Source organism: Eretmochelys imbricata, chromosome 2 (assembly GCF_965152235.1).
Source record: "Eretmochelys imbricata isolate rEreImb1 chromosome 2, rEreImb1.hap1, whole genome shotgun sequence".
Lineage (NCBI taxonomy): Eukaryota > Metazoa > Chordata > Testudines > Cheloniidae > Eretmochelys > Eretmochelys imbricata.
This window is the reverse complement of record NC_135573.1, coordinates 260,868,801-260,886,973: the sequence shown is the minus strand read 5'-3', so window position 1 is coordinate 260,886,973 and position 18,173 is coordinate 260,868,801. Positions and strand designations below refer to the sequence as shown.

At 44.3% G+C, this 18,173-nt stretch overlaps 1 protein-coding gene across 8 annotated transcripts in view; it reads right to left on the bottom strand.

Annotated features, from left to right (window-relative positions):
- The window catches only part of NKTR (natural killer cell triggering receptor), an 83,056-nt gene that overhangs the window by 51,199 nt on the left and 13,684 nt on the right, over nucleotides 1-18,173 (bottom strand). For all 8 annotated transcript variants that reach the window (XM_077808439.1, XM_077808441.1, XM_077808437.1 and 5 more), the window contains exon 3: nucleotides 2,383-2,457. In XM_077808439.1, the coding sequence (XP_077664565.1) occupies nucleotides 2,383-2,457 (75 nt within the window). The remainder of the gene's footprint in view (nucleotides 1-2,382; nucleotides 2,458-18,173) is intronic.

Here is an 18,173-nt window from a genome sequence, read left to right as displayed (position 1 = left end):
GGATGGCTCAAAAAATTAAAGTTTTAAAGCTATCAGTTCCCCACCGGGCCATATGTTGGAAGAATGAACCCAAGAGGAACAGAGATGGGTATTTTTGAAGAAAACAATTTTCTCAGCAGAAAACTATTCTAATCCAGGGTTTACTGTAAACGATTAGAGTATAATCATGCCCTACCAAAGAGAGAAAAAAAGTGTGAAAAGTAATGCACAAATATGAAAATTAAAGGCCATGTTCCAGTTTCCCCACCACCTTTGGATAGGTGATTTTGGACCTCCCCTAAAGCATTTAACAATTCTAGATAACAACTGGCGTTTCTGGAGAATGTGCTAACCTCTAATATTAATAATAATGCTGGAGTTTCCCTATTGAGAGGGCATGCAAAGATGTCCCACTGAGGGGAAAAACCTGGTCAACAGAGTAGATGTGCATGGCTAGGGCTCAACTCTATGCTCTGAAATGAATTTGTCTAATGGAAGCAAGTAAGTTTCCAACAAGACACTGTGTCTCAGGTTAACTAATCCGCTGTCTATTTAATTCCAAAACAAAAAAAGGCAACTGAATCCAATCGTGTGAATGAAAAATTCTACACTGCCGGCCAAATGAATACTCTTCTTGGTTAAAAGAAAAAAAAAAGCAGTTAAATGCACAGTAATCAGAAAAGCAGAAAAAGAGATGATAAAATACTAGAGGATTGCACACTTTACTGCTTACGTAGGACGAGCTGCACAGCCAATGAGACAGCAGCATTTACACTGCTTCCTGTGATATGTACATGCATTGGGGGGGGCACCAGAGAGATTCCTCTGTCTGCAGCACCAAATGGATACACTGGGGCCTGATTTTCTTTTCACAGCAGTGGAAATTGGGCTTTCATTGACTTTGGTCAAAATCAACAGGGTTATGCCTACTGATGCCTAGAACATCCCCTAACTTTTCAAAATTGATCTGATGTTCAGCACCACAACCCTTCAGGCCATGTTACTGCTAAGGAGTCAGCAGAATTGTATGTTACAGGCAGGTGGTGGGAGGGGCAGAAACAGAGTCTATCCCTGAACCCGAATGCCCTACCCTTAACCTTGTAGATCACCACCCACATGAGAACCTAAAAGCACTTTATAGGGCTGAGGAAATTCACCTTCCTGCCTCCTTGGGCCAAGAGGAGAGAATGTAATAACACTTAATTTCCTGTCAGTTCCTGACACTTTGACCCCCTTCTGTTCCCCCAGACTTGTAACCTCAATGTTGCCTTTTACTCTCACACACATTCTCACCCCAAACATCCTGGCTGCCACCGAATCATCTTTATTCTCCATCATAAACGCAATCCCAACAAATCCTGACAGTTCTGCTTATGTAGGCCAAGCTGTATACCAACAAGAAAGAGCAGCCTATTAAGCTGCTGCCGGTGATGTGTGTACACAAGAAGCAGGGAGTGACAGAGATTTATGTCTGCAGCACCACATGGGCATTCTGTGGTACTGACTAGTGGAAATCCGGCTTTTCCAATTTTCACCAAACTCAGAGTTCTGCCCATTGATGCCTACAACATTCCCTGAAATTTTAGAATTGATTGGATGTGGTGTTCAAAAGTCATCACATTATATACACAGAAGGACATGCCCCTGAGCTGAGTACAGGGTCTCACTTTACTTAGCCAATAGGCCATACAGATAAACATACTGTTAGCGAGAAAAAAGCTGATAGTTAATGTTAAAACACTGTCTTAAAATCTTCTTAGGAGGTTTATATATTCAAATATGTGAAAAATATCTATGTATTTCACACAGTGGGATGTGATTTCAGAATACACCTTTTGTCAATTGCTCCACTCAAGTTAGCTTTTCAACCCTCAAAAGCTGGAGCAGGAGTATATGCAGTCTCAACTAAACAGCAATCAGTTACTGAAAATGAGTAATTCATCTATGCTGCCATTCCCACCATAACATAAATGTGAGTAATGCTACATTGCTAGTGCTCTGATCTCCATTTTCAGCTGTCAAACCCATGCATAACCTTCCTATAGTCCCCAATCCATTCTCTGGTACCAAACCCTCACAATCTTCTATTCCCCTAACAAGCACCAGGCAATAACCCATCCGCAACCCCCCCTTACCAATCTAGTATTCTGAATGTCCTTGAAAACTTCTAAAAACACACCTGTTCCACAAAACCTACCAGCAATAATATCCACCACTGTCTGTGTGGTATGCATTTATGCATTTAGATTCTTAAATTTTGGGGGCTGGAATTGTGCTCTTTGTTCACGGTATTCTGCACATTACATACTACCAAACCAATTATGGTGCTGTAGTTAATACTAAGAAACAACTGTAATGATAATTAACAATAAATGATTGATAATAATGGGGAAAATTACTTACCTGAACATAAGCAAAGAAAGTTTTTGCAAGTTTTTGGACATACATCTGAGAACAGCTGAAACATAATTCGACCAACTGGAAGAAAATAAAAGTATATGGTGTTACAAAGTTTTCAGTTTGCCAATTTTTTGTCATAATAAACAAGTAAGCATGATTTTTATTTACCATTTCACTGAAAATGTATTTTAACAAGTAGACTGAGAACTGAGCAAGTTCTGAAAATGTGGTATTAAAATAAGTGGCTAGAAAGAGAACAGTGACTGGAAAAATTTACCTGAAATTAAAAATTAAATAACTTCACCATATGTAATTTATGAAAAATCCTAATCACTTAATATTGGCTTGAAATTAAGAAATAAAGGTCAAATTATATCTACAAAAATATTTTATCTTGTTTATAACAACGGTTTTGAAACAAGGCACCTAAATTGCTTTATGCCTTAGATAAATATTTTCAGTATCACAGGGGCTGTGGGAATATTTTTTAAGGTAGCACACTTTGTACAAGGATAGATAAATTTGAAGCTGTAAAGGTTATTTATATTTCGTTATCACCCAGAGGCCTCAACTAGATCAGGGCCCCACTGCATGAACTACTGTACAGATGTAAATCACAATCTCTGGCCCAAAAAGCTGAGTGCAACACCTAACTAGCTGCTTTGAGACAGCTTTTCTCTTTTTGCAAAGAGAGCTGCACAACTTCCATTAACAATAATGGAAGAATCATGGAAACAGAATAGGACTTGAAGAGACCTTAAGATGTCATCTAGTTCAGTATTTCTCAACAACCAGTCTGTGGAGCAGCAACGGTCCGTGGAAGCCTCCTTGCCGGTCCCTGAGATTTCCTTGACACAGTTTAGGAAGGCAGCAAGCTGGTCTCTGGTATCAAAAAGGCTGAGAAACACTGATCTAGTCCATCCCCCTATTCAGGCACAGGCCAGTCACACGCATTCTTAGAATTAGGGCTCAGAATAAGTGGTAACTTATGGTGCCTTATATCATTACTTTATCTAGGCTCATATTAATATGTTCGAAGGCACAAAAAGTTTTTTTAAAAGAAGTTTTCATATTTCATTTTGTATATTCCAAGCTACCTGAAACTGCATTCTTACCAAAGATCTGCAAACATTGTTTATGAACAGTATAGTGAAACGCACAATTTGCGAAACAAAATTCACTTGATACACTTTATTATAGCTTGTGAAATAAAAACCACAAAAACTAAATCATTGTCAAATGTTATATAGATCTTTGTGATAACCTATTAAAGAGTACCCTCTAGTGGTATAAAACAGTAACACTTCAACACTGACTGTAAAAGCAGCAAAAGATTGTATTGCTCCTAGTTTGCTGAAAAGCTACTATGGAATTAGTTCTACTGTCCTGCCATGAAAAAAGTCTCTTGAAATTGACACTGAAATTATTCTATACTGTGGCATCTAGGAATATTTTCAGATAACTTCCTTTCTAAGAAATTCATTAAGTTTTAATTCTGATTGTCTAAAAATATATGTAATTGTCAGAATGTCTTCCCAATAATTTACTGGTTTGGAAAGTCAGGAGATTCTCTACCTTAGTGTGGGCACAATGGTTCATCCAAGACAGACTGGAATGCCCCACCTCCCTCCCTTCTCCCACCAGCAGTCAAGGAAGAGAGGAGGGGAAAAAAGAAAGATGAGCTCACACTTCAGCAGAATTTCCCTCCCATTTGCTTGAAGTTCCCTCCACCGGACCAGAAGCTGCTCCTGAACCTGGTTAAGCGCCCTTTTTTTAATATTAACCCTAGCTAGAATGTTTTTAGCAATTTTTATTAACATTAGTTAATAAACTATTTTGCTTAGTTAAGAACACTTGTAAAAGTCTTGTATGTAACATTTACTGGTTAGTTTAATCTTAACCATCATTATGCATTACCATTATTTTTAATTCCACGTCCTTCGTGAGAACTGTCTCCCTTACGGCATCATGACAAGGGCCAAGGAGATGTGTAAAAGAATTTGTTTAACACATTAAACTGTGGAACTCATCATCACAAGACACCACGGAGGTCAAGAGTTTAAATGGATTTGGAAAAAAAAAAAATCAACATCCATAGTTACATTTGATAGTATAAATAAAATATTTCTAGAAGAAAAACACTTCCTATGGAGGTAAATTATTTCATTATTGTCCACAACAGCATTTTTTCCATCTTGAATCATCTGGTACTGACCACTGTTAGAAACAAGATACTGGACTAGATGGACCATTGGTCTGATGTGGTGTGGTAATTCTATGAATATTAGAGCTCAAAATTGAGAATTTATAATAGAAAAAAAGACTACCCATCCTCATAGTACCACTAGAATATATGTTAATGAATCTAACTCAACTACTGTATATCCCAAATTTTGAACATTTTTCTTCATCAGCTTCCAATATTACACCATGATTTTACTTTGTTTGGAACACCTACAGTCAGACCAGTGGCTCTTCATAGTTGTAGACAGATATTAAAAAGTACTTAAATAACTAAAGATAGAAAAAAACTGCATGGTTTGTAGCAGCATAGATGTAAATGGTACCCAGCAAGGAAACAGTTTCATTCAAGCAGCATTTCAAACATAAAGGCAAAAACAAATATTGCACATTTCCCCTACCAGATAAAATGTTAAGATGCTCTTAAATGTTGAAGTAACTCTGTCCCAATAATTGTTTTTTTAAAAGAGTGCATAACAAGGGTATAATTAAAGACACATGGGGGAAGAATTGGGACATAAGTAAGTCTCCTCCTTAGATGAGCCCTGTTCTAGGAGCTAAAAAGTCATGATGTTGGGCATAGTATAACAAAGCCTTGTATTGATTTGAACAAAACTTTAAAAAGCATCTGTCACGGAGTCCCCGGGCGATGCTCTGGGACTGCTCCCTACGAAGCCAGTCAGGACTCTGGGGAAGTCTCCTTTCTGTGAGCAGACTGCAGGACACACAGCTCACACAACTTCCAGCTTCCTGGGTCTGACCTCGGAGCATTCACCATCCTCTGCCGCTCCGTGCGCTTCCCACAGCGAGTCCGCCCAGGCGGGCTCCTGGGGAAGCCAGAGGGTCCTGCACCCCAACTTCACAGTCAGACGTGACTCTCAGCCAGCCAAGGTTTATTAGAAGACAGGAACATGGTCTAACACAGAGCTTGAAGGTGCAGAGAACAGGACCCCTCAGCTGGGTCCATTTTGGTGGGCAGTGAGCCAGACAACCACGTCTGCACTTCACTCCATGTCCCCAGCCAGCCCCAAACTCAAACTCTCTCCAGCCCCTCCTCCTCCGGGCTTTGTCCCTTTCCCGGGCCAGGAGGTCACCTGATTCCTTTGTTCTCCAACCCCTTTAGCTGTAACCTTGCAGGGGGGAAGGGCCAGGCCATCAGTTGCCAGGAAACAGGGTGTCGGCCATTCTTTGTGTCCAGACCCCTGCACACACCTGCCCTGCAACGATCATACACCCTTATCCCACCACCTAGATACTTAAGAACTGCATAGGGGAAACCGAGGCACCCCCACACTATTCAGAGGAAACATTAAGAACAGTCCCGCTTCGTCACATCATCTGTTATCTGGTTTAAGTGCCCTGCCACAAATTAAAAATTCATTTCTTAAAACAAACAGTCTCACGTCCATCCACAACACTGGACCAACCAAAACTATGGCAAACAAAGACAGCCTTCTTTCCCCATAAACACAATTCTCCCTGTATCTCCCCCAAAGCTAGTGAAAATAGCTGGGGATAGGAACAGGATGCAGTCAACTTGAAACAGCCAGGATGGGCAACTGTGATGGAAGGATATCTGCTCCAGGGCTCCCTGGGTATGTCTACACTGCAATAAAATACCCACAGCAGAGTCGCGGCTGGTCCAGGCCCGCTGACTTGGGCTTTTGGGGTTTGGGCTGCGGAGCTAAAAATTTCAGGCTTGGGCTGAAGTCTGGTCTCTGAAATCCCGCGAGGAGGGTCTCAGAGCCCAGGCTCCAGCTCGAGAGGAAATGTTGACACTGCAATTTTCAGCCCAGCAGCCCAAGCCCCTGAGTCAGCTGACCCAGGTTCTGAGACTCGGTGCTGTGAGTTTTTTATTGCAGTGTAGAACACACCCCAAGGCCAGAAGGAGATCTGGGTCAAGGGCAAGCATCTTCTCTACCCTTCTAGGAATTCAACATTAATATTGGGAGATGGAAGAAAGACATACAAACTTTCCTTACCCTGCTAGTAACCCACTGAGGTTCACCAGCTAATGACTCAAGGAGCCAGAGCCAGAGCCAGAGGAGGGCATAGTTGAGGGATACTGTGAAGAGCACAGACAGCAGGGGTGTTGAAACTGTCTCAACCAGCAAACTAAAGGAGATTCAACAAGAACAAAGCTGGTAGAGGTATTTTTAACACGCTCCTGTACTGTGAGGTCAATCTGAACAGTGTGTGCAGCATCTCTGTCCATACTCGCAAACAAGTGACTGAGTCTGGAATGACTGAAGCTCAGCTGTTGCCAAGCCCTGCAAAACTAAGGAGTTTCTGGAACATTACAGTACTTAGTCCTGCAAAATTCTCTACTGTAGGTAATGCTAAAGGTGTCTTTGATGTCAATACCACAAACCAATCCCATGGATTTAGAGCTCCTATAGCTGAGGCTGTCATAATACCCAATTTGCATTTTCAGATAAATTATTGAGAGCTCTCCAGAATAGGACAAAGCCCTCCAGTTCTCTTACCAATAAGAAGATAATGAAAGCATAACAACTCCCTTCTTCAATGCTTCTGAAGGACCATTTCTGTTGTAGAAGAAGTTTGAATTTGTCCCCTAGCAGATTCTTTATCAAATAGAGATCCTTGAAAAAGGAGTATGTATTAATCTGGTGGTATGCAGTGGAACTGTATAGAATAGCCTCTCTGAATGATTTCAATTACGCACTTATCAGAGATCAGGCTAATCCAGGGATGGGCAAACTACGGCCCGCAGGCCACATCCAACCCACGGGACTGTCCTGCCCAGCCCCTGAGCTCCCGGCCCCTGCTGTCCCCCCTCCCCCGCAGCAACACTGCCGCGCAGGCAGCACAGCTTGCGCCCACCCACCTCCCAGGCTTTCAAATAAGCCTGTCCTGCCGCCGAGCAGTATGGTAAGGGTAAGGGTAAAAGGGGGGGGGGGGTTTGGATAAGGGGCAGGAGGCCCCAGGGGGCAGTCAGGGGACAGGGGGCGGTTGGATGGGGCAGAGGTTCTGGGGGGAGAGGGGTGGTCAGAAGACAGGGAACAGGGGTGGTTTGTATAGGGGGTGGGGCCCCAGGGGGGACAGGGAGCAAAGGGGTTGGATGGGGTGGGGTCCTGGGGGGGGCAGTCAGGTGACAGGGAGCGTTGGATAGGCGTGGGAGTCCCAGGGGGCCTGTCAGGGGGCAGAGGTGTGGATAGGGTTCGGGGCAGTCAGGGGACGGCGGGGGGTTGGATAGCGTCCGGGGGGGGGGGGGGGGAGATGGTTGGGGCAGGGGGGCCCGGGAGGGGGCAGTCAGGGGACAAGGAGGAGGGGGGGTTGGATGGTTCTGAGGGGGGCAGTCGGGGCGGTGCCAGGCTGTTTCTGGAGAGACACAGCCTTCCCTACCCAGCCCTCCATACCGTTTCACAACCCCGATGTGGCCCTCGGGCCAAAAAGTTTACCTACCCCTGGGCTAATCCACAATGCAGTAGAACCCCATTTATCCAACCCTCCATAATCCGGCTCTGTATTAAATGAACAATGAGCACACATAGGTCCAGAAGTGGGTGATCTCTCCTGTGACCTCTAGATGGCATTGCAGCTTCGTGCTTTCCCATTCTCTGGATTATTTGAATTTTTGATTATCTGTTCTGGCCTGGTCTCAATTAGATTGGATAAATGGAGTTCTGACATACCAAAATCAAGACAAAGGGTCCCCAAAAAGGGGGCAGATGGAGAAAATAAAGGGAAAAATGCAATGGTTGGTTCAGGGTTTTCAAGTGCATTTTCAAAGGTTTTGTTTGGAGATGGCTCTAAGGTCACAAAAGACGACAACCTGTGGGTCTGTTTACTGAATTTCAATTTTTGCCTTCTGAATTCTTTTCTGACAGTCCAGTGCTGGAGAAAGCTGACATGAACTGTGGTAAATAAAGGGTGCTCTTCTTTTAGAGGATTGTTTACACAGGTGCACACATTTCAAAGTTGATCCAGGGTCCCTTGCTTTCTCCCAAGTCTGACTGTACAAGTTCTGAAGAAGCCAGATTCCTCTACTTCCACCTGTGTGTCCAGTGACTAACTGATGTGCACCAGTCTGTCAGCTCATTTTATGATGATAGCTCCAGAATAAACAGCTACGTGTCTGATGCAATGTAAGCTGCTCTTAGAAGAATGCCTCACTGCTTTCTGACCTTCCAGATATTATCTCCTTTACCTCTTCCTGTAATTCTTCCAGAATACAGCTTGACAGATTGCCACACAACAGATAAATGGTAGCTGAATATGGCTTTTACTGTAGAAGATCCTTCTTCCTGACACCACTGTAGCCTGTGGTGGTTTTGATCTTGTTTTTTTCATTTGCCAGGGACATCAGAAGAAAAGGAGTCTGGGTGTTGGGGGGGGGAGGGGAGAAGGGGGAATCCAATCCTCAAAGAAGGACTTGCTATAACAAGTCTGTCTTCTGCTAAACTAGTGGGATGGACAGGTGTTATCCATAAACCCTTGTTAGGATCCATAAGGACTGCATTGAAAGGCAGGGTCAGTCTGCTGGTTGATGAAGTTTCAAGATCTTAAACTTATGAGCCTTTTCTTCAACTGTGGAAAATTTGAAATCCAATGGACCTTGTGAGCAGATCTTAGAAGGATTTAAATCTGCCATGATTGACCCTGATATCATCTCCAGCATAACACTCTCTAGAGAAGAAGAGGCCATTAAGATTATGGTTTACAACCTTGTCCTTAGGACAATTTCTTTGCCTATGGATTCTGAAAGCATCCTCGACAAGATGCATAGGTGCTTTGGCAGGGTTCGAGGCTGACCTTACAAATGCTGATGCAGAATGCAGGAAGATACTCAAGAGCAATTATTTGTTACTGCACTGATTCTTAGGTTGCTGACCTTATAACTGCAAATGCCATAAAGAGCCAAGTGACTCATAAAGAACAGCCTCCCCATAAGGATAAGAATGGAACAAATGATCCCAACTCTGCAAAAGCGCTCAGGGTGCTGAACAATTATTCATTAATAAAAGAACATCCCTCCCTCAACAAAATTATAGACACAGTAGTTAAACAAAACAAAAAACAATAAATCAGTGGTCAGAAATCTTGTTCCTCTATCTGCAAACTAAGTACAACCAACTGTGCTCCAGATCATTAGAAATCCATGTCTGGAGGTTCCTGTTATCAACTTGGTTTTATTATGCAAAATAATAAGTGATAATACTTAGCTTTTATAGAGCACTTTACAAATATCATTACCCCCATTTTGCAGAAAGGCAAACCAAAATACAGAGAAATGAGGTGAGTTGCTCAAGGTCGCAGAGCAGGTCAATAGTAGATCCAAGCTAGAATCCAGCTCACCTGACTCACAGTCCAACACCAATGCTGACTGCTTTTTGAAAAACATCCTACCCTCAGCCACAAACTGAGATGGTCTTTCACATTGCAAACCACTGCACTACATAGAGAAAAGTGGTCTAGCAGCTTAAAAGTCCCTGCTATGACTATGAATCCCTGTGGCCCTTGGCAAGTCAACTATGCCAAAATTTTCAAACCTGACTGCATAACTTTAGGCATCTAAATGCACATTTGAAAATGCTGGCCTTAAGCACTATTTGCTTCAGACTATCCATAAAATGAGCACAGAAATTTACCTGCCCACTTCACAGGGCCATTGGGAAAATACTCTGGGGGAATTCTGTGCCAAAAAATTAAAAATTCTGCACACGATATTTTAAAATTCTGCATATTTTATTTGTCAAAATAACACAATATAATCACACCAGTTTCAATTATTGTTGGTAATTTATTTCAAAATATGTCAGCAAGTATGTCTGTAACAATACAGACAGCTAAAAAGATTCAGGAAATGCGTTTTGACAAATATATTTCTTACTAGGCATATTAATTTAACAGAACTCTGAGTAATAACTCATTTAAACTACAATACAGAACCATATTTCCCATACCCTTCAGAAGCAGTGCAAAGGCTTGGGGCAGTCAGGGGTAATGGAGGAGCTGAGGGAGAGGGAAGTAATTGCTGGGAAAGAGCCTGGGTGTGAACTTTGAAGGGTGTTGGGTATGGGTGAGAAAAGTATGGAACAGGTTTTTGGGGGATGGGGGGGTGGGGAGGGATTGTTAGGGAGCTTCCCCCATGCAGATCCTGGCTGACCCATAGCCTCTCCCATTCAGTAAGGCACATGTGCCCCTGTTCCCATGTGTCCTTGCACCCCCGTCCATGTGTCTCTCCACCCCCAGACACCCCTTCCCCATGTGTCCCTGCACCCCCTATCCATGTGTCTCTGTGCCCTCACTCAGCCACCCCCTTGTCCTCATGTGGCCCTGCATCTCCTTCCCCCTGTGCCTCCACCCCCATTCAGCCCCTGCCCCAGTCTGTCCTCCCCCACTAGCCCCGGTCTGTCACACTCTCCCCCCCCCCACCCCCAGCATTCCCATGCTGTCTTCTCTCCCCACCCCTCCACTATAGCCCCTGTCTTCTGACCTGGCCCAACAGGCACTGCGAAGAAGGCACTGCAGGCTCTCTCTCTTCCCTTGCTGGCCAGGAGCTACTGCTCTGTTCTATTGCCACAATGCTGGTGGGCAGAAGGCAGAACTTTAGCAACTTTCCAGCAGAAGCTATTTTCTGCGCAAAAAATTAAAAGTATGCACAGCTCATTAATTATTTGTGAGCGCAATGGTACAGAATTCCCCCAGGAGTAGGAAAATAAGAACATTTACAAAGTTCTTTAAACAAAACTACTTCACAGATGTATTGTTGTCTTTAGCCCACAACCCAATTGAAAAAGTATATCAATTGCCTACATACAATTTAATGGTGTAGCCAATGCTGTGACCAAAAAAGCCTGGTTTTAACTATTAAAGTCCAACCTACACTAACTAGAGAAAACATATTTTCTGCTGGGATCCATGTAGAGGAGTACGTACAGCTTCTTTCACAGCCTGTTCTATTCCTATGTTGCCATTTTCCTAATTGTACGGCTCAGCAACAAAGCTGACACTTTTCCTTTTAGGGCTTGTCTATACGATGAGTTAGTGTGTGCAGCAAGCTGGAGTGAAAACTTACAGAGCTCCAGTGTGCCATGCAGTTACTATCTGTGTGGACCCTGCTACTGCACACTGAAAGTTCCCTCATGTATTTTGATAGACTGCAGTACATGAAGCACATGAGGGAACTTTTAGTGTACAGCAGCAGGGTTCATGCAAGAGTTAGTGCCCAGCATGCTGTAGCACTGTAGATTTAAACCCATTTGCCATGCACTAACTCATTGCATAGACATGCCTACAGGCAGCTGAATACAAAGAGGTATTTAATAGCTGTGCAATCCCCACTAGTGAGCCTCACAGCCTGAAGGAATTTCAGGATATCACAGAGTTCTTAGCAGCAGCAAGATGTTGCAAAGTGCTGTCTTTCTGGGCATGACTGGAATTGTGCAGGAAAAAAACATATATGGTAGCATGCTGCCCACAAAACATGTTCAATATGTGGAGAGTGGCATTTTAGTGATTGACCACTTTGTGACGGTGCCCCCCATAAGACTTTATGGGAATATGCTTATGAATATATATATGAGAGAGACATATGTTCCATGTTACATATATAGGACATACCTGGAATATGTTCTATGTTACATATGCCATGTAACATATTGCTGTAAAGGTTATGATCTACTGAATCTATTAATCCTATTTGTATGTATGTATCATTTTTGTATTCAAAGTTATGAATATTGGCAGTGTACTGGCTTGATTTTATACAGGGTAAAACGGATTTATTCAGGGTTTGGCCCTCATTGGGAATTGGGCAACTGAGTGTCAAGGACAAGACTACTTCTGATCCTGCTTTCCTGCCCAGTCAGCTTAGGACTTCAGTGCCCTGTCTCATTTGAGCCAGACCCGCTAGCCTGCTGCAAACCCAGACCCAGGTCTGAACCACATCCCCTAACAGCTGTAGACTTAACTGAAAGCAGGTTACAGAAGTGTGCCTGTCCTTGACACTCAGATGCCCAACTCCCAATGGGGTCCAAACGCTGAATCAGGGTCCCCAACGCAGCACCCCCCGGGGCAGTTCTGTGTGCCTGCAGGACATAGCACCGCTGAAATGGCTGCGGCCGCCAGAGAACCGCCCGCCGAAATTCCGCCAAGAAGCGTTGCCATTTCTCGGTACTATTTTGGCTGAGCCGCTTCTTTACGCTTCTGCTTGTCAGCAGCATTTCAGTGGCGGAGTGTATGGCACCCACCACAGTCTTCTGGGAATAGGAATGTGCTATTCCCACAGAAAGGTTGGGGACCACTGCCCTGAATAAATCTGTTTTACCCTGCATAAAGCTTATACAGGGAAAACTCATAAATTGTTCGCCCTCTATAACACTGATAGAGAGAAATGCACAGCTGTTTCCCCCTCCCCCGTCCCCGGTATTAACAGATACTCTGGGTTAATTAATAATTAAAAAGTGATTTTATTAAATACAGAAAGTAGGATTTAAGTGGTTCCAAGTAGTAACAGACAGAACAAAGTGAATTACCAAGCAAAATAAAATAGAACACACAAGTCTCTGTCTAATAAAACTGAAGACAGACAAAACCTCACCAGTTACAGTAAGCTTCCTTTTAGAGATTAATCTCCTTCTAGTCTGGGTCCAGCAACCACTCTCACCCTCTGTAGTTACTGTCTTTTGTTCCAGTTATCCTTGGGGGTGGAGAGGCTATCTCCTTAGCCAGCTGAAGACAAAATGGAGGGGTCCCCCACAGGCTTAAACAGACTCTCTCTTGTGGGTGGAGACCTCTCTCCTATGCAAAGTCCAGCTCCAGGATGGAGTTCTGGAGTCACCTGGGCAAATCACATGTCCATGCATGATTCACAGTTTCTTACAGGCAGAAGCCATTGCCCACGTGGTATCTTGAATCTCTCCAGGAAGACTTATGTGGATTGGAGCATTCCAAGATGCATTGTTCCTTAAGTGCTTCTTGACTGGGCACTTAACTTTGCGAATTCCTTTCTCCAGGAACTGACCAAATGCTCTACTAACGTTATTTAGAAATCAAGCCAGCACACGGTCAATATTCATAACTTCGAATACAAACATGATACATGCATACAAATAGGATTAATAGATTCAGTAGATCATAACCTTTACATAGATATGTTACATGGCATATGTAATATAGAACATATTCCATATATATTCATAAGCATATTTCCATAAAGCCTTATGGGGGCACTGTCACACCCTCCTCCTGAGCTTACTGACAGAGACTTGGACATTGTCCATGGCGGAGGCAGTACACGTAAAATCCCTGTTTGTCTTTGGTCACACTCCTTTTCAGTACCTTTAAACCATACGATGTCATTCCTAAGGGTCCTAGCCAGTTTTGGGGTTCCTGGTCCCCAGATGCCTGAAAACAGTTGGCGTGTAGTACTGTTAACAGAATGCGGACAGCAATATCTGTTAAAGTGTAGGTGTCTTGGCATTTAGCAACCAATGCCATGAGGCAGTGTACCTCAGTTTCCCCTTCTACATAGCAGCATGGGCCTGTTATACTTTTGCTGCTGTGCCAAGCTTCCAGGCTGTTCACACGTATAGGCTGAAAAGTAACATGCTTGTGAGGCTGTCCTGTCACCATCCCTAGCGTGTACAACAATTTCTTCCACAAATCAGGTATGTCCCACATCTTTAAAGGGTTAACCACTAATATGAATTCCTTTGTTTTATCCCATAGCTGAATTAGCAGAAGACACAAGGTTAACAGCAAATCTAAGGTGGACAGATTTTGTTCACTCAGTTTGGCTTGTTTACTGTCTACTGCATTTTCCCAGTTCTCTGTGCCCTCTGGTAGACACTCTGATGCAGATTCATCTGCCTCTTTGGAGAAGGCTTTTAATTCAGGCCTGTGTTTGAGGCTTTGTCAAGGAAGGGGTGTACTGCAACCATGCCTGCCCTCGGCCCCTCCCTCTGGAATTTCTCTGGGCTGGACCCCACTCCCTTGTGAAGTTTCACCCATGCAGATATTTTTCCCTTCCTGTCTTGGAGAGACAATTTTATCTCTTACAAGCGTTGCAAGAACATCATCTTTCAATGGGGTACCTTGGATTGGTAAAGCCCTTTTGGACACCCTACTTGCTGTTCCCAACAGGTCAATTGGATGGACTCCCTCCTCCAGGAGATCTGACCCCTTTTCCCTTAAAACCTGATCCAGAATAGAGGGGTCTAGCATTTTAAAAGCAGATTTTTCACCCTCCTCCTGGGCAAGATCCTCCCTACAAAAGGTGGGTGGGCTCTCCGGCTCCCCCGCACCTTCCGTCTGGGCTTCACCCTCTGGGCTCACCTCTGGGCCAGACACTCCTGTGTTCCCCAGAAGGGAAGGTGACTCTGGTCCAGCTGTGGGCTCACAGCTACCAGCTAAGACAGACCCTTCACTGGCCAGTAAAATTCCCCCCTTTTCACTCAGGTTGGGCTTGGTTCCAGCTACAGGACCCCAAGGGGTCTGTACCCACCACAGCGGTCACCAGGACCCCAAGTCCCACTTTCAAGACACATATCTCTATGCACCCCAGGGCAGGTCCTTCGCCCTGCTGACCTACAACTTTCTGGCAGGCAGCTACTGGGGTGGCCCCCCTTTACAAAGTGGTACTTTCCCCTCCTCTGGGGAGATGATTACAGGACAAGAGCTGGCTTCCTTCAGCCCCTCCCTCTGGGACTTGCCTAGAGCCCCTGGGCTACAGGAGCTGGTTAGGACCATTCCTGCCCCTACAGCTGCATTCTTTACTGCTACAGAGGAATCTAAGAGACACCCTCCTATTCCCCCCAGCAGTCCACGTGACTTCACCCCCTCCCCCACCGGGGCTTTTAGCACAAGATTCCTTCTCACTGCTAACCAACTTTGGGACAGATTCTGCCACATTAAAGAAATCATTCCCCAGGAGAAATGGTGCAAAATTGCGTACTACCGTTGCAACAGTCAGTTCAGCCTGCAAATGACTAGTGTGCATGTGAACTTTAGCTAAAGGTGCAAGGACTTTGTAACCCCCCACCAGTTCTAATTCTGCCATTTTTTCTGGCAACAAATGCTTCTCCTAGATCAGGTCCCTCCTGACCACAGAAATCTCAGCACCTGTGTCCCTCAATCCAACAAGTACTTCCCCATTGATTTTAACAGCATGCATATGCTCATTGCTTGATTGTGTGGAAGCAAGCTTTACAAATCCTTTGTGGAAAGAGGCCACAGCCTAGGTCTGAGAAGTAGCAGGTTCATGTGTTTCTTGCTGCTTGTTTCCACTCAGCAAGGGACACTTATTCCTCAGGTTCTCAGTGGACTTACAATGACAGCACCTCTTGGGCTCCTCCGCTTGTACGGGAAATTTGGGACAAGTAACAGGGGAATGAGGAGGCGAACGCCCAGCCTCCTTTTTCCCCCGGCAAAGTAACCAGAGTTACCAGATCGCACATTCCTTCAAAGCTTGTAATGCCTTTTCCCCTCACCCACTTATCCACCAAATCTCTCATTTCATTTACATAAGCCATATTACTCAATCCAGATCCCCTCTTAAGACTCCAAAAAGAAAGGGAGTACTTGTGGCACCTTAGAAACTAACCAATTTATTTGAGCATGAGCTTTCGTGAGCTACAGCTCACTTCATCGGATGCTGTGAGCTACATCGGATGCTGTAGCTCACGAAAGCTCATGCTCAAATAAACTGGTTAGTCTCTAAGGTGCCACAAGTACTCCTTTTCTTTTTGCGAATACAGACTAACACGGCTGTTACTCTGAAACCTGTCTTAAGACTCCTGAATTTAACCCTGTAGGTTTCAGGTGTAACCTGAAACTGTTCAGAACCAGTTCCTTAAATTTACCATAGTTTGAAGCATCATCAGTAGGCATCTTATTGAATATGTCCAGAGCTCTGCCAGTCAATTTTGTTATCAATGTGGTCATCTTTTGGTCTTCAGGGATCGCATGGAGGGTGCAGAGTCTCTCAAAGGTGATGAAATATTCAGCAATATCGCTGAATTCATCATACTGGGGACATAGTCGCTCCCATTTGTGGATTTTTGGGGAAGTGGAGCCAGCAGATGTAGGGATTTGTCTCTTAAACTCCATAACAGCCAGTTGATGCTTCTGGGCCTCCATAGCTCTCTTGTGGGCAGCCTCTTCTGCCTCGATAGCCCTCTTGTGAGCAGCTTCCACCCTGGCTGTTTCTGCCTCTGCAGCATTAATTTCTAATTGTCTTAATTCTATCTGTCTCTTATGGTCAATTTCTTTCTCTTTTGCTTCCAGTCTAGCCAGCTCTAGTTTATTAGCTACTTCACTGGCAGTTATTTTCCTGCTTCCTTGTGCTGGGCCACATCCCTCTGCAGTTCACTGAAACTGGGTTGCACTCAGCTCAGGGGATTCTTAGTTAACAGAGACTTTCACAGTGCCCAGTGTTCAGCCTTTCTGGGTAATTTGCAACCTTTGCGGTTCTAGCTTGTTCTGATCTTCATTCTTTACTTATTTTGCTTCCTTTTCTGTCCCTACTTCCCTTACCCGAAATAAGCAAACAGAAAATAACAAACCAGTAACCACTTTGTCTGTTCTCCAGCCACCACACTTAAAACTCAGCACCAGTATCTCAAAGCAATCAGCCGTGTACAGACCTTACTCGCTGCGCCACTGTGATGGGTTGGTTCACAGAAACCCCCTGGGAGCTGCTACCTGATGTGCCAAGACTACTTCTGATCCTGCTTTCCTGCCCAGTCAGCTTAGGACATCAGTGCCCTGCTTGGTTTGAGCCAGACCCGGCTGGCCTGCTGCAAACCCAGACCCAGGTCTGAACCACGTCCCCTAACAGCTGTAGGCTTAACTGAAAGCAGCTTACAGAAGTGTGCCTGTCCTTGACACTCAGATGCCCAACTCCCAATGGGGTCCAAACCCTGAAAAAATCTGTTTTACCCTGTATAAAGCTTATACAGGGTAAACTCATAAATTGTTTGCCCTCTATAATGCTGATAGAGATATATGCACAGCTGTTTCTCCCCCCACAGGTATTAATACATACTCTGGGTTAATTAATAAGTAAAAAAGTGATCATCTGGTGTCAGGAAAACTTTTGCTTTACCTGAAGCTCTTGCATATTATAATGTATAATTTAAAACCGACATTCAGAATTAGGGTAAGGTGATCCCAGCAGTACTTTTAGCCACATACCCTTCCAAAAGCATTGCTTGCTGGATTGCCATGACTTTGAGGACTAGATTCACAAAGGAACTTAGCCAGCATCGCTAGGCTTATCACCAGGCCTAACTTTTAATGGGCCAGAAAATCACTGGGATTCACAAAACCCGAGTTAGATGCCTAGGCTCCATATATAATGGATGGAAAGGGCTAGGTCCCTCAGAATAGGATTCACAAAAATGAGCATTCTAGGTGGCTCCCCGCCTAAGTTAGCCAATGGGAGATGCAAAGGCAAGGTGTGGGTCTTAAGCCCCACCCTCCCCAAGGAGTTTGGCTCCTAAATCCAGGCTGCAGGGAGGTGCCTCCCTCTGCTGGAGATTCTCAGCGGCAAAACCTGTCTTGGAGTTAGGTGCCCGTGCAGTTTT